The following is a 27,977-nucleotide window of genomic DNA, read 5'->3' as shown; positions in this document are numbered from 1 at the left end:
TAGCGAGTGGTCGAGGGTCAAGCCTCCAGGGCGAAGCGCCTAGTGGAAACAAGAAACTATAGATCTACTTGTTCCGAATAACGACTTCCTAGGAGTTCGGGCCTAGAGTAGTGCAGAAAAAATGGCGGATGCGGACTTGGATATCGACAATCTGATACAGAGATTGCTTGAAGGTACGTCTAAAGTATAATATTAAGATACCGATGTCATGGCCAATGTAATACTGCCTATCCTATCTCTCTACTAACGTACGCCGAGCCTTTATTTCCCGTGATATTTGACATTATAATCGTAAACCAATTATGTGCTGTCTAGTGTGTTTTCTATACTGGCAATGAAAAATATCACTTCTTTCTTGTATTCTCTTATCTATTCTATTTTTCTTCCTGCTCTACCGTTCCTACTTCTCAATCTATTCGTACATTACATTATGAAAGAAGCGTCGTTATTTCACTCCACACTTGTCAGCTGTTTTTCCTGTAACAGAAAAAACTTGGAAAGAAACAACTAATTGTTGTCTTAACGGACACCGTTTGTCGGTATAGACACATCGTATAACTATTGATTTTTTATTTATTTTCGTAAAATTTTCTCTTTTTTTTCTATGTCATGCTAACCATATTTGTGGGGATGATCTTTTGCGGTAAAGTATATCAAACGCAGAAAGAACAGGTTCAGAAAAAGGCTAAACTTAAAGACATTTTTACCTCAGACTTTGTCGGTATGCCAATTTATTAATATAACAAAATATTTTTATTTTTTTTCTCATCTTTTCGTTATTTTTTTATTTCTTATCTCACCGTCGCCCTTTACCAGATGCATCCACGTTAATTATTATCGATATATCAATCAGTTTGCGTTCTCACATTTCTGAATGCAATATCAGCACGAATCCTGATTATTCTTCACGTTTCGATCTCGTATTTCGATACACACGCTCGAGCTCCCAGAAACTTTACATAGTGAAACTATCGTCTTGAGAACAAAGTTCCATACTACTTCCGGCAATATTGTTTACCTCACAAGGTTTGCTAAATATAGATTTTATACTCCAAACACCACGTGGCTTTGCTCGGATTAGATTTAGGCTTCAAATCAAATTTGTCGTCAGCAAAGGGAACTAAATCTAAAACTATGCTTGTACAAAGTCTTGCTATACATTCGTTTTAGCCAACTTCAGCAGTATCTCTCTTTCAATATCTTGCCTTGGCTGTGTTAATTATTATTTTTTATCTCTGGTGCTAAGCGCATGTCTTTAGATTCATAAATTGCTAGTGACGTTTTCTTTCTACTGATAATTACCACCAGATGTACTCCTACCATTTAACATAAAAGAAAAAAACAATAGCTAAGAACATATCCGAGCTCTGTATAACAGAGAATTTGCTAAGTGAGGTAAATTTTTTTTTTTTTTTTTTTAACTTAACAAGAAAACAGACTAGACTTTTATTGTTTGTTTGCAATGTTCTTTCCAATAACTACAGCATGTAGTGTCATTGGTGATACTACGACCTATCTATGCATTTTATTTCGTAATAGTAACAGTCATCGTCATGCAAAAGAGACTCAACTACACTGCAAAGGCCTTCAAAGTCATCTATAAATAACAAATTAACACTGCCAAGCTGGAGAACATCTGCTTTATTTTGATTACGTCATTGTAAATACAATCCATCTAAACTTTGCTTCGTTAAATTTTGTTTGGAAGATATTCTTTAACGACGACTATCAACTAGCTGCTTATTTCTTGAAAAGTAACTAACGGTAACGGTATTACCGACAGGTATTTTCAGATTGCGAAATAAAGCATATAAAGTTTTCTTTTCTTTTTATTACTATTTACCATTAGGTACCAGAATATTTAGTCACGTAACGTGTGGGTAGTTTTCCAGCACCCCCTCTGACCTTGAGATACTTTTAACAGCATCTCTTGGCGCAATGTCACCACACTTTTGAATAATTATTTTTTAATTACCTTTCTCTATCGGCGATCCAGTATAAACGCAATGGTACTGTATAGTTACAAATTACCAAACTGTTTAGATAGATAGTAACGTAGTTATAGATCGTAGAAAATAGGAAATCCAAAAAAAATATTAAATTAAATTAGTCCTTTCAGCATAGCACAACAAACCATCAAAGTCGTACAATTTATGCCATAGTAGACAGCATCAAAGTTCTATGAATTCATATTTCATTCATTGTTAACATTGCAAAGATAATGTTGAAAAAATAAATCCACCCCGATGTTGTGACTACTAGCGGATACCTCTGACTATAAACTCTAAAATTTTGGACACAGTGCGAGGATGTCGACCTGGGAAATCGGTGGTAATGACAGAGGCCGAAGTGAGAGGCCTCTGCCTGAAATCTCGGGAGATATTCCTTCAGCAGCCGATACTACTTGAGCTTGAAGCACCGCTTAAAATATGCGGCGACATTCACGGCCAGTACACAGACCTGCTGCGGCTTTTTGAGTACGGTGGATTTCCTCCAGAGGCGAACTATCTCTTTCTAGGTGACTATGTAGACAGAGGTAAACAGTCTCTGGAAACGATATGCCTGTTACTCGCCTACAAGATCAAATACCCGGAAAACTTCTTCTTACTAAGAGGAAACCACGAATGCGCCAGCATAAACAGGATATACGGATTTTACGACGAATGTAAACGCAGATATAATATAAAACTGTGGAAAACATTTACCGATTGCTTTAACTGCTTACCCATCGCCGCTATTATCGATGAAAAGATATTCTGCTGCCACGGTGGACTCAGTCCCGATCTCCAGGTGATTATTCAATCCCTATTTTTGAAGAAATTTTAAACGTGCTTGAGCAAGAGTATATGACGAAACATAAAAATCACATCTAATCATTAATCATAACGAGTAACGTCCTTGGATTTACAGGGAATGGAGCAAATCAGAAGAATCATGCGTCCGACCGACGTTCCAGATACAGGACTTTTATGCGATCTCCTTTGGTCTGACCCTGACAAAGACGTTCAGGTATGTGAAAAATGTATTAAAATACACTGAGTGTAGCAGGATACAGTCTGTTACCTATCTTTATTTATATCGTTGCGTAATAACTTATCAGATGGTTCAAAGCAACGATCTACAGCACACAACTGTCTAAACACGCCCACAACCTTGATTCTCACCTGCGTCCAGCAAGATTTTACAATGCGATATAATATAAGGCTGTTTTTTTCTCTTGCAGGGATGGGGCGAGAATGACAGAGGCGTATCGTTCACATTTGGACCTGACGTAGTTTCCAAATTCCTAAGTCGACACGATATGGATCTCATATGCAGAGCTCACCAAGTGGTCGAAGATGGTTACGAATTTTTTGCTAAAAGGCAGCTCGTCACACTTTTCTCAGCTCCGAATTACTGCGGAGAATTCGATAACGCCGGCGGAATGATGAGCGTCGACGAAACTCTGATGTGCAGTTTTCAGGTAATCTTCGCTTCTCGTTTTTTATTCGCTAGTAAAGAGGAGCGATTATTCCGATGCTAGTTTTCTAAATTGTTTAACTTGAAATTATCACAGATCCTGAAGCCCTCTGAAAAAAAAGCAAAATACCAGTACAGTGGAATGACTGCGCAAGGTGGCAGGCCATCTACGCCGCAAAGGAATCCAACAAAAAAGAAATGACCGCCTTTCGCTGAACCCGCGTAGCAGCAAACACTTTCGTTCTAGGTAAGATGATTATAGAGAGAAAAAAAAAACAAAACAAAAACAAGTATATTAATAAATATCTAATTTTTTATCTATTCAGACTGAATGATTTACGATGCAAATACTGTGAATACTTACGTCACCTGACAAAATCGATCCGTGTGAATATAGAACGCTGAAACAGGCCTCCTAAACGTTTTAGACTCTATTTGCAAAAATTATAAAAGATTAAGAAAAATTGAACTCCACTGAGAGACCTGCCACAAGTTCTCTTTTGATCTTTAGCTATTTTTCAGCCGGTAGAATTTTCATCGCCTTTTAACGAATAGCACGTTTTAATGAAAATATATAACGCAGGAAAGGAGGCAAGGATTCAGTGACATATATTGGAGGAAGTAACCTAGTCTCTACAATTATAATTAAACAAATCAGATTATATTTATTATATTATTGTTATTAATCGAATCAGTGGCAGTTATAGACGATAATCACGACTCATGAATCACCGCGGTGAACGATTTAAGAAAAGTATAGATAGATGGAAGGAGCTTTAACTTACATTGAATGACGACGTCGGGCGTTTTCAGTTAACTTTTTCGTGCATTGATCTCGTTTTGCTTTACATCATAAAATAACATTACCTCATTTAAATCCAAAATTAATCAGCTATACTGTGTCCTGAAGATGCCAGAGACATTTAAACCTGCTTAAATCCTAAATCATACCAACAATGTGAGTAAAAGTTGACCGAAATGCGTAGAATATTGGACTTGATTTTATTTTTCTATATGTTTCAGCTGTGGAACGTGTCACTACAGTATGTACACTAATTAAAAACTGATAATTCAAAACGAAACGAAACAAGACGAAAAAAAAACAAAAAAAAAACAGAAAACTTGAATATTTGAAACAAGAAACGACCTCTTCCTCGTTACATCTCAATTACACTAATATCGCAGGATGCTTCGTTGTATAAAATATTGATCAATATATTTTTTTTTGTTCCTTTAGTTAGAAAATATCAAACTATAGACTACCCACTACATAGTTTGTTTATAGGGTGAACAAGACGAACGAGTTCGGTCAATATAAGCACTGAAAAATAGCATACATACGTCATATCATCCTTGCTATCATTGTCAGTAATAGTTAATCATTTTCTCTTACATGATGATCCTTTCCTATTTCTTTCGCTCTTGCGTTTAAAAGCATTTTTATCCTCATTATTCACTCCTAATTATTTATTATTGCTATTTGTTCTTTCAACTTCGGCTAGTAGATTTTTATTTATTTCTTTTTGCCTCTCGTCCTGACTTAATTATTGATAAACATTCAACAATACACAAGGAACGCCATACATACAACTATACCTTCGTGTGATTATAATTATTATTATTATTATTATCATCATTATCATTATTGTTATTAATAATGTTATCGGTATCATTATTATTATTATTATTATTACTACTACTACTGTCGGAAATCGTCTTTTCTTCATCGCTTATTTATTTTCGAATGTAGCATTGTATCCTACAATTTACGGACTGAGGCAGAAAAAAAAAAAACAATATTCCATGAAATAGCTGTCGAATTCAATCGCGTATAGCATTAGAGGACACAATGCTTTTATAAAAATAGTCGGATAATATGTACTGCAATACTGGGGGGGGGGGGGGGGGGGAGAATTCTTTTGAATATGAATAGTTTTCAATTACACACCTACGTTATTATTATTATTATTATTATTATTGTAACACAGAAATATATATTATAAATATACATATACACACACATATATACACATATAAATATAGCTATACACATATATATGTATATATATTTATATATGTATATATGCATTTAAGACAACAAATGAGAAAGAAATACTACAAAAAGAACGGAGAAAAAAGAAAACAGATATACGAAGATGAAAAAAGTCCCAGTATTTTAATGACTCTAAGATGATGCTTCTAAACTAAATACGCCTTTATTCGACGTGTATTTTAAGGGGATTTAAATCTTTAGTCAGAGACAAAATGAATAAAGTAAAAGATAAAACAATCTTCGTGAATTAATCGGTTTGTTCCGTTAACAGCTATACCTTGAATCCATTGGAATAACCATGTCACATGATAAATGTTGAGGGAGTTTTTCCCCTTGATCTATTGTACAAAGTTAAGGTAAATACCCCAAATATATTTCGTCGTACTATATCCTTCGTATCTGCGTTTATTAGAGCAGAATAAAAACATAATATGGTAAAAATATGGCGCACGAATTATTGAGCGTTAGATAACGAAGAATCAGATATATCTATTTATTTTCAGTAAAATCTCACATGTGGGAACATCGGTTATTGTTATTATTATTATTATTATTATTATCCCTGTATTCTCATGCGAATTTTTTTATTTCCTTATTTTTTTTCAATTCTCTTGCCTTTTTCGTCTCAGTACACAGCCCCTTAAATGAACGGTTGATATGTTGTTTTTTTTCCCTTAAGGTACGATACACCTATTAAACATACGTTATAATTATACTAAAAAAAAAAAAAAAAAAATACATGTTATATATTATTTGTAAATGATTTTTCTGTTGCAATTTAACGTTTCAAAAAAGCATGACATGCATTAAAAATGTAAAAAATGAAAAAAGTGAAAAACAGAAGTATGTAAAAAGAAAATGACAATGAAAGATGAATACCAGTTCTCTGAAATATGTATCTAAATGCCCTAGCGATGCTGGTAAGTTGCAACATGGAAATTGTGACATCTAAATATGATGTAAAAACTTTCAAAAGAAAAATAAACATCATACGTATTGTTTCACAATGTTATATTCATATTGGAAAACGGAGTTTCTAAATTCATTTTCTTCACGCGACTTACCGCCAAGTTGAAATTTTCCATCCGTATAACTACGCAAGTTATACTTTCTGACGTGTTTGTATTAACAAATATCCTTTTAAAAAAAAATTATTATATATTTGCATATATATATATATATATATCATGGATTGATAAAAGTGAAAGGAAACATTTTTGACTTTTAGTAAATATGTTTATTTATTGATATAATATCGTTGAAATAATAATAGTAATAGTAGTAGTAGTAACCCTTTTAAGAATACTCTGCAGGCAGTAGATAATAACCGAAAAATGTTATAATAAATAAAATTCCGGGGGGTGGGGGGGGGGAAGTGAGTCAGACTTCCGAAGATAAAATTTTGTGCGGGCGATGATAACGTGAATAATTTTATTTTATTTTTGTTTTGTTTTTTTTTTCGCTTTTATTTTTTTTTCTGTCCTCTTTCAATTTGAAATTATTCTTTTTTTTTCGTTAGGTTCGCTCGTTACTTCTTTTGGGCGGTGAAGTGAAGTCCCTTAGAAGGCGGCAGCTGAAAACGTGAAAACTCAAGTTAATTTTTTCAATTGCACAATAACGTTGACAAAAAAAAAAAAAAAAATAGAGAAAAGAAAATAAATTTCGATTGTGCTTATTATTTTATCATCACGGGGAGCTTCGGACAAAATTGGCTAATAATATTAATAATATCATTCGGGAAGTGATGACTGTAGCATTCCAGGTTTCGAACGCGTTTATTAATCATAGATTATTCGGATTATTCATATATTTATTTTTGTCAATTCATTTGTTTAGTTGTAAAGTCTGAAAGCTTGCACACAATCATTGCGTTATACAGAGAACGAGTTGAAAAACGGATTGTATGGAGAGAAAAAAAAAAAAAAAAAAGAAAATACCAAAATGTTTGAATTCTTCAAAAACCATACGGGCACGTGTAAAAATAGAACTTTTTTTTTTTTCTTGTTGTTCTTCTATTATCATATGCGATTGAACATGTAAAAATTGATAAAATCTCAGTTGAACAAAATTGTGCTCAAAACGTATGGGAGAAAAAAATGTGGCGGGGGGGGGGGGGGGGGGGGGTTCACTCATAACATGACGAATGTTTATTTCGTTTTTTTCATTCGTCTTTTAAATGAATATTATTGACAAACGTTCGTTCATAAGAATATTACTCTGACCTCACGTTGTCTCTCATTACCAATGGTTGTACCATGGCTCCGTAAAGCATACTCGTGGACTTGGCTTTGAATAATAGGTACAATTCGAGAAATTACCTGCAATATAATATATATACGCACATTTCAATGCAGGCTATTAATATTTCAAATATATTATATTTTGGGTTTATATGTTTTTTTTTTCATGTTTGATTAATTGTACGGTTATATTCTTAGGTATATAATATCGTGTTGGATACTTTTATGTCGAGTGAAATCAATGATTGTGCCTGTTTATGCAAGACTAATTTTCACTTGCATGCTTTTCCCACGTGTACAAATATTATACACACAACAACTATGTTGTGTAGTAAAAATTAGACTAGAATATGAAAAATTTCTATTCTAAAAAAAAAGAAATGCTGTTTTTCTACACCTGTAAGTAGTGCAGTAATAACGATTATATACGTATGGATATAATATGTAAATGTATGTGTAGTTTCGCGTGCAAAAAAACGGTATTGCTCACTTCTTTCTCTTTCTCAAAAAAAGACTAAAATTCAAATCGGCATTAGACAAAGGTCCTCCGACAAATCTGCAATGAAAATTCGTTGAACGTTTCCGATTAAAAGATCGAAAGCAAAAATAAAAATCAGTACAATATACGTGTAATGAATGTCTGTGACGGACTTCGATAACAAAAAAAAAAAAAGAAACAATGAACAATTACTACAACACTGTATGAACCTCAAAGTCTGTTTTCCAGCGAAAAATCTATAATAATACAAAAGTTCGTGGCCGATGAAAGAGTCGGCACAATGTTTACATCCGGTATCAACACCGGCCTCAAACCTAGAGCTCAACCTCTCACGATCAGTCTGCTCGCAGTTTTCGCATAGCGCGAGTGCCGCTCGGTTCGGGGTGATAGGCCGAATGTTAAAGAGTACGTATACAGTGCAACAGTGTATTTGGTGCAGTTTATTTGTTTAAGTTCGTCTATTTGGTTCAGTCGCCATGCGTCTACATGTTGTACGTCACGAAAAGCCAAGTGTCGGGTCGTATCGAAAACAACTTCGCGTCTAACAACATTGAATTTTCTACCGATCATCAATTAAGTGTGTCGATTAGAGTGGAAACGAATTGTTTCGCTGCAAATTGTGAAAATTTTGAACTACCCAAGTAGCCCAGTCGAAATGAAATGTAAGTTTCAAGTTTAAAGTTATTCGACGCCACAATTTTGTTTTTACAATCGTGTGGAGGAGGGGGAGGGGGGGGGGGTCGTCTGTAGTCGAAATCGCCATCTTGAATTCACGGCTTACATTTACAAATATCGATCGTATGGATAAAAAAACTGTTTTAACAGAAATTGTAGAGGATTATATTCCGTAGAGATTGAGTTTGAAATATCATTTTAGTCAAAGATTAAAAATGGACGAGTTGTTTGAAGAAAACAAATTCCTCTGTGAATCCAAGATGGCAGTCAAAGCTACTTCGGAATCTGGTCGAAATTCGGGATTTAGACTACCGATGACACCTCCCAACGATTATGGAAATAAAATAGCAGTAGTATCGAATAATTCTACCTTCGGCTGTTCTTTCTTCCAAACGCATACCGACTGGGCTGAAAAACTCTTAATGCAAATAACGATTAACCGAACGGGCAAAATTGTAGCTTATCGGTGCAGCTTGTGTTTCACTGTCAAGGAGCGAGTTTAAGGGGCTAAAAAAAATCTTTTTTCGGCTTACCCAGAGGCCTGAGGGGGTGTCGGCTCCAGAGGTAGCGACGCTTCACTGGGCTGAGGTAGCTGTCTCTCAGATAGAACGGAGTCCTGTATTGCGCGTAGTTCGGGATGTATGGCGCGTAGCTCGGGTACCACCAGGGGTCTCGTGCAAACGCGCTGATCGGCACTGCCGGCGATGGCGACAGCAGATCCCAGATCGGCTTCTTGCGCAAGAGAGTCGGGAACGACGGGATGTTCGCCAAATCATCGAGCAAATGACCTGTGAAAGTGGAAATAGGGATCGTTTTCAGGGACTGTAGTCTCATTTTTTTTTTTTCATGTTTTTTTAATTTACTTCGAGTAATCGGTATTGATGTACGTCGATAGCCGCGAGTAATCGATTGAAAGGGTAAAAAAGATGTCGATTTTATCTTCAATTCAAGCCTTGAAATTTCAAGATCGTTCAACTTACTCGTGATTAACTCAATACGTAATTAAATCTGTTGGAATTCGGTAATTTTATCCGATTTCGATACGTGTTGTTTTAATTTAAAACTCACAGAGTCCTGTTTGGATATGAATAATTTTACTTATTCCTGTGTTGATTTTGTGAAAAATTTGTAAAAATTTGCGAAAGTGTGGAAAAATGTTGTGTCGAGTAAAGAGAATTAAGTTAAACAATCGTGGATCGTTTTTCAAATTTCAAAGCTTAAGATAAATATAAAACTCGCATCTTTTGCGGCACAATCGATGGCATCTTGTTAGCATAACTATTGAAAATGAACTTGAAAATTAAGTGAAGAATAGGAGTCGTCGAAATTACCGTGAATGTCGAATAATGGCTTCGTCGTGATGGGAGATCCGGGTCGGTTTCTGTGTCTATGAAGCAGCGGCGTCGGGCTCGGGTACAATCTATCGATATCGGCAAGACGGTCGAGGTGGGCGTTCCAAGCCTTGTCAGCATCGAAATCTTTCGCTGGTTTAGAAGAGAAGAAGAGAAGAAAAATCGGTAAGATACACAGTTTATCACAAGACGTTGATGAGTTACGAATATGGGAATTATTTTTTCGTCAAGTCTTTTTCTCTCGTTTATTGTATAACATATTATCGTCGTTAATTATGTATATATTTATTAATTTGCACAAGGTTCTTTTTTTTTTATATCCAATCCCCTGAGACGCAGCGCTGCTTTCCGAGTGTAAGAGAATATAAATAATGAGGAAAAATTAAGAATCTAAGTTTCTTATTTCAAAGTTACTTTCGAATATTTCTCTTCAAAGTTCTAATCTCAGCACCCGTTGCGTCCGAGAGATTTTTTTTCGTTATTTTTCATGATGCGTTTAATTTTCACGAAGAAATCGTTTCTTTGTTTGCTTGTTTGGCTATTTTTTTTTTTTTTTCTTCTATTTCTTTTACCTGCTCTACTTTGATTTTATTTTCACGTGAGACACTCGATATTACATATATTCGTGTTTTATCAACGTGGTCATATTTACGGTGTATATTCTGAATTACACAAATGGCATCATATCATTATTACACATATGTTTCTATACAGAATAACAGAAAATCACATTTCAACACAGTTAAATATTATATGTATTATACATAACTACGTGTTCGAAAACGAAATGATTTCTTATTTGGGTGCACATGGTGGTATGGTTTTTGCTTTTTTTTTTTCAACTATTTTTAGTTTTCAAGAAAAGAAAACAACTCGTGTTTTTTCCAACAATGATTTGGCGACGTTACACACAACCCTGATGAAAAATTGATGTATAAATCTTTTTTTTCTAAAAAAAAAAAAAAACTTATTCATTCACATTTTCCAAAATAAACCCGCTCTCTTAGTATTTTAGTAATTGCGTTGCGTTCAAAGTGGGCTCGTGTTTAGACATTTTTTTTTGTTTGTTAATACACCATGCAACGTTCCACATGCATTTTATTACCGAACGTATGAATTTGCTAAGCGTGGGAAACGATGAAATTTTTTCAAAAGACCGCTTCGTTCATCTCGTGAAAAAAATATTCGGACAAAAAAGCGTTTCTATGCTGTTTTATGTATGAGGCATGGGTAAATAATGTGTGAATATGCATTGTACTTTAAGATGATAAGTAGTGCAGAAAAAATTAAAAAATTTTAAAACCAGCTGCAAAATTGTTATAATGTACAATGAAAATTTCATCAGCTTCTAGAAAGCGGGTGTAAATGCATCTTTATAAAAATGATAAGCGTATTATACTAACCTTCGATAATGTCCTTGTCAAAAAATCTTCATATCTTCCCGTGGACTCGGGATGAAGAAAGAAAAAATATATCTTGGGTTTTTTTTTTTCGTTTTTAATCTCAAAAATGAAAAATAAATCTTTGAATCAATTATATGCGCCCCCAAGATACTCGCAGGATTATTATCATTATTTTTTTTCTCTGCGTTTTCGTATTCCAAATATCATTTTTGTTTCATATTTTTGTATAGTATTGTTAGAGAAGAAAAAAAAATACAAAAAAAAAAAAAAAAATGACGAAATTTTCAAGTTTGTGTGCAAATGCTGCAGTAAGAAAAATTTTTGAACCAAAATAAAAGTAAATAATTCATTGTGTCAATATATTATCGTTTTCTCGCAGGTTGCTGTTAGAAACAAAAATTACATATTTGGTGGTCGTGGAGACACAGCTTAAGCTTATATTTGGGAGGTATTAAAGAAAACATGCCATATCCTGAAAAAGACAGAAATTTTTGGATCGTGGTTGAATTAATTGAAATTAATTTTATCGTTTATAGTAACTTTTGTTGCTGTTGTTGTTTTTGTTGTTTTTGTTTATTGTTGTTTGTTAGTAACAATTCTGTTTCCGTGCATATTATATATATATATATATATATATATTATTAGAGAGCGTATATTAAGTGTTTGTTTTTTCGATATTCATTCTTTTCCTTCAGACAAAAATTATTCAACTAAAAAAAATTATATGGCAGATAGTCGAAAAATTTCAGTCTGAGAAATAAAATAAAATAAAAATCGAAAGACAGAATTAGAAAACGAAGCTTTTTATTAAAATTTCTAACTTTTTCAAGTCTGGCGGTCATTTTGAATGGTGTATATATAATTTCTTTTTTCTTTCTTTCTTTTTTATCTTCTTCGATCGACGATTCTAGTCAGAATTTACTCTGCATCTAATATTATATATCTCGTGGCTTAAGACTGTTTCATCTTCGATCCAAATCCCTGGAATACCTTTTTCTTTCGTTGTAAATATTATAATACATACATATAACGTTTGATTGTTGGATATAAGAAATCACGATGTGGGCACAAGAAAACAGGTGCTATTCCATTACACAAAGTTAAACACGACGATCGATAAATCTTATACAATTAATTAAAACGTCACAGGTACCTAGAGAGGAAACAGAGATGTGATTTTGCGCTGTGAGAAAATTTTCTTTGCTGCGTGAAAGTTGCGAAAATTTTTCCATAAAAAAAAAAAAAAAAAAAAAAAAAAAACAATACGACGCAAATTGCAGTCGAGCAGCGAATCTGATCGGTTTTCGTTCCGGTCATCCGGGTGATTTCGATGCACTCGAAAGACTCTCTTCGATATCCTAACTCAAGCCGGCTAAGCTGTAAGAACCTTCGGACTGTCGTAGCTGGGCATATTAAAGCTTATCACAGGGATGTTTAGAAACTGGTGAAACGTGACTTTCTATAAATATTATGTCTCACTGTAGTGTTCATTTGATTTCTTTCTTTAATTTCCCACTTTCGGGCGATCTGTTTGCGCTTTAGGTCGCTCAAGTCTAGCATACGACTCAAAACTACCCATATGCTCGGAAATGCTCCTGTAAAAATCAGAACCAGAAGCATGCAAAATGAAAAACCATCTTTTTGGGTGGAACAAAAATTGCGTGTTTTTTTTTTTTTCTTTCTTTTACTTCTCTTTCTATAAACGATGGAGACACTTTACTTACAACGGGTGATTCGGGACGAGCACGACACAGGCTATATGACGTTCGATGAAATTTTTAATCAGGGTCGTGTTTCATGCTGTGACGTGTTTAAGGACTTGATGATTAAATATCATTTTAAGAAAATAATCCAAGAATATTATCATTGTGTAAAAATATCACGAAAATTTTTAGAAAATATATACGAATTAGCTGAATTTTTCGCGGATCTATATATATATATAATTTTTTTGAATAATTAATATTAGTTATGGCAAATAATTTTGATAATTTTATTTTTGTGATATTTTGTGATTTTCTTTTTTTTTTCTTTTTTTTTTTTTTTGACTGGACCAATCGTGAGAAGATAAATTTTGATTTTTCGACGCATGGATTATACTTAAAACTCGTATATATGTGTATTTAAATATTGGTATATGTATATAACAACTTAGATACAAAGAGAGTAATATTAGTTTTATTATATGATATGATGGTTTTGATTAATAATATATAGGTGTGCATGTATTATTATACAGATAATACATTGTTACCTTTACTATTAATAACAAATTTGTACGACTAGATGTAACATGGTACAGGTATATAATTAATGTATACCGTATATATATATTAATTATACTCATTCGTCGTCGTTATCGAAGACAATTTTCTTTTATCTCATTTTCTTTTCTTTTCTTTCTTTCTTTTTTTTTTTTTTTGTGTGTCATTCTTTTGTATTGGTTTTCGAGTGCAGGCTCGGAGGTTGTTAGCAAGATCTTTTCTACGGTTGCGTTATTCTCCTTCTGACTTTGCGTTTGTATTATCGAAAAAATTCTTATACATACCGTATTATATCATTATCATTATCATCATTATCATCATCATTAACATCGTCATTATCGACACAATATTCGCAATAAAATTCAGAGATGAATAACGCCCGTTTGACAATAGATCTTGGAAACGAAGGCTCATCACCACTACTATCCCCGTATTATATATACGCACATACATGTGAATATGGTATACATATATATAATAAGTATATTAAATCGATTGATGCGGGGACGCGATCGAGTGCTTTATTAATATTGTATTGTTGCGTGTTGTGCTTGTTATAAATGTGGGAAGATTTATTTTCTTGACGGCACGTACGAAGGGATCGTTTCGTGTGATGTAGTTCTTGTTATTATTATTATTATTATTGCTATATTATTAATTGTTTTTGTTTTTTTTTGTTTGTTTCTCGATATCAAAATTTGTTTTTCATTCTCTCTCGGTGGGAGGGGGGGAGAATAGTTTCTGCTTTTCTTTGGGATTTTTTGTTTCGTATCTTTTGCTTTCTCTATAGCTGTTTAGTACGTACCGGGAGTATAGCGCTCAACTGGCTTGTACTGGTGGGGGTACAGCTGCCTGGGTGAGTAGCCGTAAATCTCGCGGTGAACGGGAAGGTACCTGTGGGAGAGAAAAAAATTGCGCTCCATTGATTATTCCAATTTACTTGAAAATTTGAATTTAAACAATAACTCTGGGAAAAGAAGATGCGGAATTAGATGACGAAAACGAGGGGGGAAACCTACCTGTAACCAGGCACGTTGATGCGCTCGCCGGCGTGAATGGGGTCATCGTAGATGGACTTGCCCCAAGGCCACGAGGTGGAATGCAGCTCAGGGAAATCGGAGCGGTAGATACCACGGGGCCTGTGGGTGTGTTCGGGAGCCCTCATGTCGTCGGTTCCTGTCATTGTAGAGAAAATATTTGGAAATTTTTCGACGATTCGGTGTCGTCGAGACTCGACAGAGATTCCTCGTGAAATTCCAAGGCTAAAGTTTTAACGCGTCAACTTCGAGGGACGAAAACTCGCCGAGTTATTCGCATTTGAAAATTGACCAATCAGCGCAGAGCTGCGCGCGAAACTCGATGCAGCTGCGCATGCGCGACAAGTGACGCTGCGGTTGCGCCGATCGGTCGACGCGGAATTTAACGTAACTCGGAAACTATTCGTCGCACGAAATTTTTGTAAAATACTTTTTTGGTCGGATTTTCACGAGGGTTTCATCGGACCGGGAAACATAACTTGACGGATTACTTTATGTACCTTTAAGCGCGCGTACGTAGCTTTGCCAGAACTTGGCTTTCTTTGTGATCGGCTCATTACGGCCAATCATATCGAGGTTGCTTTTGAATCGCGCGTCCATTTTGCCGCTCTACTGATCTGCTAACCACACTCGTTCGCTGTAAACAAAAAAACATTTCGACCAATTGATTTATCGATCATTTGTTTCTGGGGGGATGAGAAATCTTGTTAGTTTTCGCCGATTCTGATGGTTTTCGAAAATAACAAGGATAACCGTGGCCTGCAGTGTTGAAGGGTTGAACAGGTAAATCAAAATTGGGACATTCGTTTGGACGTAATTTAGAAACATGTGCAGTACGTCTGCCAATGCAGATCGTAAATGTCGTACGAAATGTGGAAATTGGCAAAAATTCAAGATGCCTGCAGGAAATTCTAATTTTTTATTTGTTTATTCCGTGTTGCGGATATTTAAATATTTCTAACGATCGTGTGCGTCAAACGTTTTCGCTTTTCAAATTCCTGTTGCTATTACGTGTTCATGTTTAGGATTGCATAAACGCTTCCGTTTATATTTATATTCCAGAGAGAGAGTTTATATATTTCCTTAACCTTGCTTAGGTTACAATTGCCTCGCGTTTGCGTATTTTTAGAAAACGTGAGGTTCCGTACTCGCTTATATTCGCTAAGCGAGGAAGAACTAGATATAAACACAAAAATGAAAATGAGAGAAAAAGTTGCAAAAAATTCGTTTTCAAAACTATTTCATCGCTCGGTTCGCCCGTGTGGGAAATCTAAACTCGATACAGAGTCGGCCTTGATTCGACCTTATCAACGAAGAATGAAAAAGGAAATAAACCAAAGAAAAATTCCACTCGCGTAATACGGAGAAGCGTACGTGGGATAAAGCGCGCACGCGTGCGCCCGATGGGCGTGTAATACGCGCCGATAGAAGTGCGCACGCGAGTCTCTCGTCTTAGCCAGATCAGGAGAGAGAGCGAGCGAATGAGTAATTCTAAAAATACGTAGGAAGAAATATTCGCGATATACATATAACCGTAGAATGTGATTTTAAACAGTTCTAGAGCCGACTCGAATGAAACCGCTTTTCGGATTGGCCATGCCTCCGATTTCTTGGCCAATCCAGCTCCTCGACGCAGACGAGCAGAGTCGTCTTTTATTTTTGTTGACGCAACGGATAGCCTCTAATTTTAGCGCCATCCTCTCCGCCGTCTCGATCATTGCCGTTCAATTTTCACGTGTTTGCAAAACCCCCGTGAGGCGACTCATCGACGCCCAAATAACGCAGAGGTGGAAAAGTAGTCGCGTTTCGTGAAAAACGAGTCGACGTTTCGCAAGCCCCTTCGGGACTTCCGGGCTGTCCGTGTTCCCGGTTTCCGATGACAATCGCCGCTCGATGTCGAGGCGGGAAATATAAATTCGGGGTGAATATTCAAGCCAACAACATTTGCCGCGTGACGCAAGAGGCCCAGATTCGCGGCTGTCTAATTTTAGGTTGGCCGGGGCGCGGCCATTTTTAGTTCGAAACAGGTGGACATCCAATCCCGACGTCCCTTGCGCCGTTGACTTTGACCGATTTCCGCGACGATAGACTCACTCCGGCTCCATTCTTTCCCTGATAATGACCCAATAACGCTCCGCAGACCCACGCGTTCCGCTTTTTCCAGCATTTCACTTCCGTCTCCGGCCTCGATTCTTCTTCCTCTGTTTCCCCACAAACGCCCCCGCAAATCCGGTCATCTACGCACCGGGAGTATTCCGTCAAACTCAACATCCTGCGCCGGAAAATAGGCAACCAAAGCTGCACCCCTGATATGCGGGTGTACAAATAGTAGTTCGGGTTGCCTATCTGCCGGCGCAGAGTGTTGAGTTTCACAAAAAACTCGCTTAGCACCGAGTGTAATGTTCGAAACCGTTGGAGTCCTAATGCTAAAGGCTGCACGGTTAGAACAGGAGCGCGGGTGTAAATTGACGGTGTTCTAAATATAGGCGTGGCCTAGTCAACCGAAACGATCTGGGGCATAGGTCCAAAAACTGAAATACATCTCGGTCACGGGGAGTAATATGGGTGGATCGGTTTTACAGTCACCTTCTCTCCTCCCCCTCCTCCTGCTCATCATCTTCGACCCCCCATTACGCTCACAAATTTTCTTTCACAACGGTCATGACAGGTTTCTCACACTTTGTTATTCGTTATCAAATTCTTGGCAGCTGTAAGCCGAGATCCACGTGGTCTAAGATTTGGCTCAACTAGTTCGGTTCGCGTAATCGATTCCATGTAAGGCAGTGACGGACATATTCGTAGTAAATTTGCAAAGAATATTTCCATTTTGAAATGGAAATTAGCTGCAGAATCTTCACTCATTCCTCAATTAGAAAATCCCATGAACGAAATTTGGTCGTTCATTCCCAGACCTTGAATTATAATATCTGGGTTACCAGTTGGTGGAGACAAAGCCTACTTTTTTGATCGAAACCTTATTCCGCCTATTAGCAGTTGACCTATTGGCTCATTTATCGGGGTGAAATTTAATGTTGCGAAAATCGCATTACGTACCCCCGGTGATAAAACAAGGACGCGTTTATTGCATTCAGTCCGATGCAAATAAGTTCGTACTACTTTCACGAGGCTGACCGCTGGTGCTGACAGTAGTGTCGGTCCGTCTCGGTCCGGCAAAGTAAGCCAGCAATCTCGGCGCTCTATTTTTACGCGAGCTTTAAATATAAATACGACGATGTATTATATAACCTCTAAACAAATGGGCATTGATCATGACAAATCGTGTATCGTATTGTTTTATTTTCCGTCGCGATTCTCCGACATTTACACAATTATTCACCAACATTTTTTGCAAAAATTTCTGACGCACGAATCGCTTTGGTTATTTACTCTTCTTTCCTTTTTTATTTTTTTTCTTCTCTTTGTTATAATCTTTTTCATTTTTTCCTCTGCGTTTCAACTTCTCTATTTTCACGTTCTTCTTCGGTTTCGTTTTTTTTTTTCTTCCTCATTCGCGTCTCGATTTTACCGCGAATCGAACACGAGTTAGAGTAGGTAGTGTAGGACATGACTTGACTTGTGAAAACAAACTTATTTATACATTTTCATTCGCGTCTTCTTAGATATAATTTTTTCCTTCTTTTTTTTTTTTTATTTCGTATTCTCTCCACTTTTGGATGGAAATTTACGGTACTTTACGCAGCACATTTTAACGGTATATAATTACATGTATACAAGAATAGACAAATTTTAACAACACACACACACACAATGCAAAGATCGATGAATAGTACTCGAAAGCGAAATTCTTGTATTAACTAGAGCGAATATACAAGTAAAATAAAAGCCAAAACATAATTAAGACCGTGCAGAGACTTAAAGGGTGGGGGAAAAAATGGTTAGTCTTTACTGTATCGTAATTGAAAATATTTTACTCGTTATTAGTTACAATTTGGTGCAGTTTTCATACTGTTATAACGAAGTCCTGGTAATCACATCCAGCGAAAATAATTTCCAGATTATCACACTCTATGTATAATATATGCCACACAGCTGTACAGGTATATAATATAATAAAACAAATTTCGGGATGAAAATATTCATACGCGTATTGAAACAAGATAAGAAGAAAAAATTAAATTGTAGCAACGCGTCGTGTTAAAAATTTTGAACAAATTTTGAACCAAGTAATGAATTATTGTATCAATATTTTCGTGTTTCGATTTTTACTTTTCTTATCGAAGCAAAATTTCCCGCAGTAGTCAGTCCGTGCACTCACAAGTAGCGGTGGAAGTATGATATCTTTGGTTTCCTTTTTGCAGGTGCTTTTTTTTTTTGTTAAATATCGGTAAAAAAAAAAAAAAGAAAAAAGAAAAAGTCTACGCTGCAACAAACATTTTAGTTTAGTTTTAGTTTTTCAAATTCATCGGCAAAAAAAAAAGAACAACGAAAAACTTGTTATTTATTATATTATAATCGTTGCAGTTGAAGAATGATCGATGAGCGATCGATCGATTATTCTTTTACCTATAGATTCGGATGACCGTTTGGTTCGGGGGTTGGACCTTACACTGCGCGTCCGCGTCGAAAAAAGCTCGACTAGTATAGGCAGCGCTCGGTGCTGCCGCGCCGCGGGAAAATTTGAAAATTCTTGCGAGACATTTATGGCAACCCCCACTAACACCCGCCGATTGGTCAAAACATCCGAATCTTCGGCTGTGAATGGATTCTGTATTATTACTCGCTCATGCCCGACGTATTATTACCCCACACAGATCCTTCGGCACCGCGTACCTGCCTGCTTCTACGTCATCATTTTCGGCCGTTTTGAACAATTTTAACACGCTTTATACAGCCCCCGCACTTTTCACGGTCACGATACGATCCCCGAGAATTCTGCGCAATAATAATAGCACTTTGAAGATGAAGGATGAAGGTCATTCGATCCCTTCTCTGTCTTTGTAGAGACTATTGATATTATTTTCTCTTTTTATGCAGATTTGAAAATTAATATTATACCGATATAGTTTGACGGAAAGATTCGACTGTGATCGATGCAATCGATCCTTGCAAGTTTGCATAAAATTCATTTACTTGACTACATTTTTATTATTTTATTTCACGGTCTTCGGTATTCATGGAAATTATGGAATTAAGGAATTCTCAGGGGATTTAACATCCCCTGGGAAAAAAACTTGGAAATCTCAGGAAATTTCATGTCGTATTTGGAATATACTAATTTTTATCCTAGCTTCGTAAAATTTGAACCATTTGATGAGGAAAAAAAACAAATTTCTATCAACTCTCAGGCAATGGTCATGAACCAAACCCTGATTTCTTAAAAATTGTACATTCTAGCTAATTCTCAAATATAGAATATTCTTGTTCGTATGACTATCGTATTTTTCATTTATTGTGTACACGATTAGAAAATGTATAAATAATGATAAAAAAATATTCTCAGGGAATTACGTTTTCACAAATAACTGGACACCCTGTATTTGTATTTCTTGTTGTTATTGTTGTTGGTTGCACACCGCGACGTATAGATCACGTTTGATAAAAAGCATTTAAGGCAAAGTTTCGATGGTCGTCTGGCACAGGATGTAATGGGCGTATATGAACGTACGTACGTACATACGTTAAACGTCTGTTTACGACATTTGTTCGTGACGTATTGCGGAAAACGACGTCATTCGACGAAAATAATGTAACCGTGTGCAAAATGGACAGATGTCTAGATTGGAATTGCCTATATGTATACATACATAGGTATACATCCAGTTTGCGTACTCGTCGGGAGTTCCCACAACATTTATTTATCATTTCCTTTTTTCAAATCCATCTTTCACATCCGGTTCTTTCTTAATAATCTGTATGAATTATATGAATTTTGCAACAGACTCGCTCGCAGAAACAAGATATTGCAGGGATCGGTTGTAAGCAGGGTTTTACCGAAGGTCAAAAAATATTTGTACGCTTTTTTTCCTCTCTATTAATAACACTGGAATTGCCAAATTTTATATTCTTGTATGTCTTTTTTTCTGCGCACCGTTTAATTTTACTCTTGACGCTCGTAAAAGATGCAATCAATCGTGATGCATAAAATTTTTGAACTCAAATTGCGGTTACATTATTCACCTGAAACTTTTTCCTTTCCTCAAGAAATAAATTCTTAGATATATGATCGTTAATTACTGGACTTAAAGACATATTTTAGTATCGATTAATACAATTCTTTGAACAATGAAAACCCCTTAAGATTAAAAATTGAAGTAACGATTGAATGAAATTTTTGCGGAAACGAATTAGACTCAAATCGTTATAATTTTTTCGAAATATATAACTACATATACCAGCGATAATAAACCTAATCACTGATCAGCACAATTGTGATCAAGAATTAAAATGATCAATCTAATTAAAAAATCTCTTCCACACTTCGTAACGTAATACTTCATAACGATTACCGAAAACGAGAGTTGTTCTAAGGATTTATAAAGTAACTTTTCACAGACGGTAAATGAACCGCAGATGCATATGCGTCTGAACGTGCAGTCTAAAAATGTGCATCGCTATTTTTATTTGCGCAAACCCACATAACCGATGATGATCCGCTTCGGTGCATGCGGTATCTCGCGCACACACTTATATGCTCCTCCACACGTGCCTGTACAAATAATATATTTCAAAAGTGTATATATGTATATGTGATATGGTCAGCGGATTTATTTTCAATCGGGCCAGGGCCGTGAGATTAATGCTGCTTGAATAATATTCGAACGATTTTAATACCCGGTATAAAATTTCTTACTCGATCCTTTCTTTCCAATATCTTTCCCGATCCATCAAATATTTCATCGTATCGATCACGTCTTTATTTATATTATGGCGAGAAAAATAGAGAACGAGAAAGAGATCTAGATTCGTTTTGGTACCTCGGTGCCAAGATTGATCTAATTGTAAATATTCCATCCACCATCCACTCGGTGTTATAGATTAGCTTAGCTTAGCTGGCGTGGCTAGTTAACCTTCAAAAGTTAGCAAGGGACATTGCCCACCACGTCTCTGCTGCAATAATGGCTACCACCGCCACGAAGTTCTAATTTTAAGTCCTCAGATATCCCGCATGGATCTAGGAGCGATTATCATAGACGTCGCGTCATGCGCGGCGGTGCAAAATTCGGATGGAATATATTAATTAGCTGATAGATTATAATACCGTCGCTTGAACTGTCTCGTCGACAGCCAATTATTCGGAGCCCGTTGATTCACCCTCGGATTTCGAAGCTTTCGAGCTTAATTCATTGCGGTTACGGGTTGTATTCTTGAATATCGTGATGACGAATCTTGATCTTACAGATCTCATCTCGTGACGTCAACGCGGATCGAGCTTTTACTCTGGAATGTTTCTTGTGTTTCTCGGAGATTTAAGCTCGTTGATTAGTCATAAGCTTTCGAACGTTTCGAGCTTTCGGTTTTCCGGATATTTTATACGTTGACGAGGTTTTCGTTTGGATCCTATTTTCGAATGGAAATCACAAGTCGACTGACAAACGCTGATTGGAAGCTTGTTTTGAATCATCACGAGATTGAATTCGAGCTTTTATTCTACCCATGACCTTGACGCTGAGTCTGAGACCTGATTTGAACGGTTTGTTCAAGGTTTGGATTCTTATTTCTGCTTCAAGTCTTCCGCAGCGGTTTGTCATTCGGTTTCATCGCGTTTTTTAACCACCTTCCCGATTTTATGCTTGAAAATTATTTTAACAGACTTACAATTAGCCGAAGAAGCTTTGTTTCGCGAGTGTCGGTTACAACACTGAGTATTCTACTTTTCGCCCAGCTGACCCACTTCGCGTATTGGATTCAGTCTCACTTCAAAATTAGATCCTCAAGGCACCCCCACGCCGGGCGCAGGAATTTGAAAGTTCATCGAAAATGAGGAGTCAGATATACGTTTAATTGCTGTGCCCACGTTTATCAGGTAAGCGGGCGAGCACTTTATTCGGGATTTTCAAAATCGCAGCCTCGGAATTCTCGAGGGGTTGTTTGGACGAAAATTAATACTTTTTATTTATTCAATTCGAGATAGTCGCGCACTTTGAGTACTTTTTATTATATACCTTAACTAAGAAAATCTCTTTGAAATTGCGAAAATAGAAAATTCGAAATCTATTATAAATATTGACGAAAACTTAGATATCGACGTTTCATTTAGAACGCTTTAGAATACTTGAAGATTAGTAGATTCTATCTATTTTTATTCAAAGTACTAATTTCTACAAAGTCACTCTGATAGATTTTCTTTCTTCTTTTTCATTAGTCACTTCACTATTCTACTCCATTTGTTGATCACAATCAATATTAGAACAATGTTGTAAAATTTGATATTCAACAACGCTAAGATGTTACGAGAAAAAGTTTCTTTAGCGAATTCGTTGAAAATGTTCTTCTGAATAAAATGAGCCATCTTAGAGTGGAATCGAACAGTTTTTTTTGTTTTTTTCAGTTATTTTAAGGAAAGCATCGATATTCAAGCTTTTGTTTATAATTCCAGTATTTTCTATTTCTGCATTTTCGAAACGATCTTCCTGGTTCACGAATATAATAAATCGATAAATATTCAACGCTCGATTATCCCATTATGGAGCTAATAAAATAATATCGATTTTTGGCTAATCAACCTCCAACGTTATCAGTAAACTTGATTTTCTTTCTTCTAATGTCGAATCATTTATTTTTATCATTCCTCTGTCAATCCAGTTCCGTTTTTCTAATTTTTTTTTCATCGTGGGATTTTTTTTTTTTTTTTTCAACAAATCTGTTAATAATTTTATATAAAACCGGAATCGAGAATCTCAGGGAGTGAATTTGATGACCGTTGCTCGAAACGAGATTTATCTTGTATATGTATTACGCACGTATCGTATATATTCTATAAAATTCTAACTATAAATAAACGGTTTGTATATATTATTTATACCTACGATGCGGACGAAATTTTTAACCTTCGCACCAGAGCATCTGCAGGTATAGGTATACATATATACCTACAATGTATAGGTATAGGATATATGGATGCAGGGCGTGGAGGGCTTCGTCATTCGTCATTTGTTTAATTTTAGACACGTTTCTCATTCACCTTTCGCAATACCGCGTGCATGGATATATGCATAATACAAATGCTAGCTCGTTTCACCGAAAATATCCGCAGTATTTCCAATTTCGAATTTCCCGTACAAATCCTGAGTCCACCCATAGAGCTTTTTTTTCACTTCTTCTTTTTCTTACTTTTCTTTGGTTGGTTCGAATTTTTACGACCATACGAAGCTGCTCGGAAAGCTCGTTAATTTCCGTTAGCGCAATTTTACACAGAGCGAGTCAAACATCGCAGCTACATGCTCACCGCTTATAGACTGAAAAAATCTGCACTATAAACCTAGCCAAAGCTTGTTATTCAATCTATGATGACTACGATTCTAATTATAAGACAACTATCGCTGGGACACTAAAATTTTTATTCATTTTCTCCTTCTGCTCTCTCTCTTCCCACTGTCTTCATAATCTACACACCATCTAAGTATACGGAAAACGATTTACGAATGGACACTTGCAGCCATCGATCATTGATCAAAGGGTAGCAGAAATCGTTTATCCAGGTTTGACGTGTTGTCTGAATTACGCTAATTAAATTGACAAGCCCCGGGTTTTGCGTTATTGGAAACACCTGTTTTGACGTCCGGCTTCCTTGCATCTGTAACACATATGCGTTATATATTTAGCCAGCTGTAACGTGTTGTAGGTGTGATATTATTTCCGACGTAAGGTTTGCGACGCGCAAATGTTGCAGCCTAGCGCATTTAACTCCCAAGAATTATACACAATATATCAAATTATATGCTGTTCGGTCCAATTCGCACTGGGTAAAATAATAAACAATGAATCAACGTTGTTATTTAACCGCGATGATCCACGTCTTGGATTTAACATCGTCGATCTTCCGTTCCCCGCGTTATTTAGCTTCTATGTTATTATATCCTCCGCGTTCCGTAATCGGGTATTTATAATTCAAAGTATTTATAGTTCAAAGTATAGAATCGGATGTTGTAAATTGCGATTCGACGTGTGCGGATAAATGTTCATTGAAAATCAATCCCATTCTTTTCATTTCTTTTTTTTATTTGTCATTAAATTACGTTACGTTATTACGAAGAAAATATTTCGGAATTTGGAATTTTCTTACAACATCAAATTCTTGGCTTGTAAAAAAAAATTAATACATTTAAACGCAAAGCAGCAGATCAGCTGTCGAATAGAGGACGAGGAGGAGAAGGATAGATTGATCCTTATTTACTTTTTTCTTTGCAACAAGAGCGACGACTCGGCGACGCGAATGGGTGCGGAGGGTCTTGGATGTGTGAGGATAACGCGAGGGGTTGATGGGGTGTGTAGAAGGTAGGAGGCTGCAGACAAATGCGGGAAAATCAATAAGACCGTCTTTAGCCTAAGCTCATCTGTAGACACTGATCCTTGCTAAATTGAAACTTATGAGTTTTTCCCTCCTCGGGCAAACCTTCGTAACGGCTTTTCTTATTTTCTTCTTCGGGTGGGTGGGTATAAGGTGCCCACCTTCCCCCTCTTCCTCCTTTCCATCCTCCTCCTCCTCCTCCTCCTTCTCCACGTCGCGCCATTCTTCCTCGGCGTTAAGCAGCATCCCAACTCCTGTCGTCCTGGTAACGAATCGCAATCCAAATGCCGGGTCAAGGATTTACTCCTACCATCCTCTCACTCCCTTCTTCTTCTTCTTCTTCTTCATTGAACCCCATTTTACCCAATTAATTATTATTCACACCTGATATAAAACGATCTCAAAATCATGTAGATCGACTCCCAAATGTTAAGGGTGTTATTTTAAGGGTGAGTCGGGGAAAAATTTGATGGGATGACAAGTTTTTATTGTATTTATACCAGGACGGTTTGGGAAAAGGGCGCCGCCATAGCACCGTACCAAAAATATTTGTACTCTCCAGGCTTTGTCCGTCCAGTTTTGGCTACCGCGTCTCTTTGTGTTCTGGACAACGATCCAGTTCTGCACAAGAGTCCTCAAAGTGACCCAAGGCGAGACTACGAGAAACGCTCTCTTCCTACCACTGAACTAAATTCTGAATTTCCAATATATCGAAATAGCAAAAAATGGATACCGATCAATCGCAGAAGTGCTTGGAGAACCTCGATTATGAAAGCCATGGAACCCAGATAGAGTTTCTTTCGTCCATGGTGGTCGGCTTCGCCCTCTTCGGTGGATGCCGTTTTTCATCGGTACACAATCGGCGTTGATATAATTGAAAATTTGTCAGCGCACATGTCCTTCGCGTCTTGTGTTGTTCGACCATAGAGTCACCTAAAGAGCCAAGAGTTTTCCGCACGCACCTTTAGCCTCCAGCGACCGCGAAATGGATCTCGGGTATAAAAGACTGGGGATATTTCACGCCCATTGGCTTTTGTCAATGGGCAGATGGCCGAAGATAAAAGATCGTATATGTCACGCCTTTCAAAAGTCGCTCCGCATGCATCGGCGTGATATATAATACGGAGGAGAATGATTCTGCCGCTAGTTATTCACCCTGACAATGCGGCCAATAATAACCCATCGGAAACCCCAAAACTGCAGTCAGATTTCGAGAGCCTTCTTCGCACCCCCTCGAGTATAGAAAATCTCCGAATGAATCCTTCCTCGTTCATTGATGATCCAGGACGAAAGCTTCCAAGATCCAAAGGAGAATATCAATTGTTGACGTTTGTCTTGGAAGTTAATGTCAATCAATTTAGACGAACAATGAACGGATTAATGTTGAATCAAACAAAGGCGAAAAATTGACAAACATTCTTTGTAAATCTGTAATTTGTTATCCTCATCGTCGAAAAAAAGAAAACAAAAAGTAAAAACTGTCCCCTTAATAACGTCTTTTATTTTTTTTCTCAATCTAAATATCACGGTTTCAATTGCATTTGCTGTCGATCGTTTTTTAACCACAAAACCGACCCAATCCCTTTGCTATTGTTACACAAAGCGATCCTCAGTACCGAAGGCGCCGTTCCGCGCAGCTCGGCAGCGTTTTTATTAAGCGTTTAATTAAAACCCATCAATCTTTATTACCTCGCAAACTTTCATATTGACTCTGATTTCATGACGTCATTCTGATCCCCCCGAGGGCCATGAATACGTTTATAGGCCACACGCGTTGGACTCCTTCGACTTGACCCTCTCCTCGTCGACACCCTCGATGTATACGGTTTTGCTTACCTCCTAAACCATGTCTAAAGCCAAATTTCACTCCATATTAGAACGCGGGAAAATTACCCAACATCCCATGACTTGTGCGATCGATTCACGAAGTGCGACGCTTAACCGCTTTTTGATTCACGTCCGCCCACTTTGGAACGACTTTTCCATTGATTTATCCATTTGTCTTTGCCAGCAATTTTTCTGTTTCTGATAAGTAAACGAGAAGTTCGTCGGCGTGAAACCCTTTCGAATTACTTTATTCTTCCCGAAGAGAAATCTCGATTAAAGATCCAGAATTCAATCATCTATTTTACAACTTTAATTTTTCAAAATCAAAAACGGAAAGATATTTTCCATTACCTGAATATATTCTACGATTTTCGATTATTCAATAAATTACACTCATATCACAATAATCATAACAATCACTTTTCATTTCTTCCGGCTGGTGATTGTAGAAAAAAAATTAAATAAAATTAGAAGATAGAGAAAGAAAGAAAAGATGAAGAGAAGAAAAAAAAAATCGTTGTAAAAACGAAACGCAATACGTAGGTACCTATAACATAATCACTCGGCATAAGCTGATCCAGTGATCTCTCCCACGGCTTTGAGATGCTAATGTATGTATTCAGGGGTCTCTGATATTAGTTTCGCCACTAAGTTCAGTGTCAACGATAGATACACGCCTAGACATTTCGGCACCCATGGT

The 27,977-nt window shown here is 36.6% G+C and overlaps 2 protein-coding genes across 7 annotated transcripts; one reads left to right on the top strand and one right to left on the bottom strand.

Annotated features, from left to right (window-relative positions):
- The first annotated feature begins 4 nt into the window (after positions 1 to 4).
- Positions 5 to 6,299, top strand: LOC124413364 (serine/threonine-protein phosphatase PP1-beta catalytic subunit). Of its 4 annotated transcripts, none has more exons than XM_046893894.1 (7): positions 5 to 173; positions 650 to 721; positions 2,303 to 2,790; positions 2,911 to 3,009; positions 3,224 to 3,463; positions 3,557 to 3,706; positions 4,483 to 6,299. In XM_046893894.1, the coding sequence occupies exons 1-6, from the start codon at positions 122 to 124 to the stop codon at positions 3,659 to 3,661; spliced, it is 1,056 nt and encodes a 351-aa protein (XP_046749850.1). In that variant the 5' UTR covers positions 5 to 121; the 3' UTR covers positions 3,662 to 3,706; positions 4,483 to 6,299. The 4 variants fall into 4 exon arrangements, with proteins under 4 accessions (XP_046749850.1, XP_046749849.1, XP_046749848.1 ...); XM_046893893.1 differs by having other exon boundaries at positions 3,786 to 6,299; XM_046893892.1 differs by having other exon boundaries at positions 3,557 to 6,299.
- LOC124413368 lies at positions 6,089 to 19,664 on the bottom strand. 3 transcript variants are annotated; one of them, XM_046893898.1, is made up of 8 exons: positions 19,507 to 19,664; positions 15,483 to 15,619; positions 14,965 to 15,121; positions 14,751 to 14,839; positions 10,258 to 10,410; positions 9,460 to 9,714; positions 7,735 to 7,830; positions 6,089 to 7,085 (listed from the first exon to the last, which is right to left on the bottom strand). In XM_046893898.1, exons 2-7 carry the CDS (start codon positions 15,580 to 15,582, stop codon positions 7,751 to 7,753), a joined length of 834 nt encoding a protein of 277 aa, XP_046749854.1. In that variant the 5' UTR covers positions 15,583 to 15,619; positions 19,507 to 19,664; the 3' UTR covers positions 6,089 to 7,085; positions 7,735 to 7,750. The 3 variants fall into 3 exon arrangements, with proteins under 3 accessions (XP_046749854.1, XP_046749857.1, XP_046749855.1); XM_046893901.1 differs by lacking the exon at positions 7,735 to 7,830; XM_046893899.1 differs by lacking the exons at positions 6,089 to 7,085; positions 7,735 to 7,830 and having other exon boundaries at positions 9,434 to 9,714.
- Positions 19,665 to 27,977: the final 8,313 nt, after the last annotated feature.

This window comes from Diprion similis, chromosome 12 (genome assembly GCF_021155765.1).
Source record: "Diprion similis isolate iyDipSimi1 chromosome 12, iyDipSimi1.1, whole genome shotgun sequence".
Classification (NCBI taxonomy): Eukaryota; Metazoa; Arthropoda; class Insecta; order Hymenoptera; family Diprionidae; genus Diprion; species Diprion similis.
Note: the sequence above shows the minus strand (reverse complement) of the source record. Positions and strands in the feature narration are given on the sequence as shown.

Coding starts and splice junctions, on each gene's coding strand:
- LOC124413364 (XM_046893894.1), top strand. CDS start 122: ATGGCGGATGCGGACTTGGATATCGACAATCTGATACAGAGATTGCTT. Junction 2,791..2,910: donor GACTCAGTCCCGATCTCCAG/GTGATTATTCAA, acceptor TTGGATTTACAG/GGAATGGAGCAAATCAGAAG. Junction 3,010..3,223: donor ACCCTGACAAAGACGTTCAG/GTATGTGAAAAA, acceptor TTTCTCTTGCAG/GGATGGGGCGAGAATGACAG.
- LOC124413368 (XM_046893898.1), bottom strand. CDS start 15,582: ATGGACGCGCGATTCAAAAGCAACCTCGATATGATTGGCCGTAATGAG. Junction 10,411..14,750: donor AGTTGAGCGCTATACTCCCG/GTACGTACTAAA, acceptor CTTCTAAACCAG/CGAAAGATTTCGATGCTGAC. Junction 9,715..10,257: donor GCCATTATTCGACATTCACG/GTAATTTCGACG, acceptor CCACTTTCACAG/GTCATTTGCTCGATGATTTG.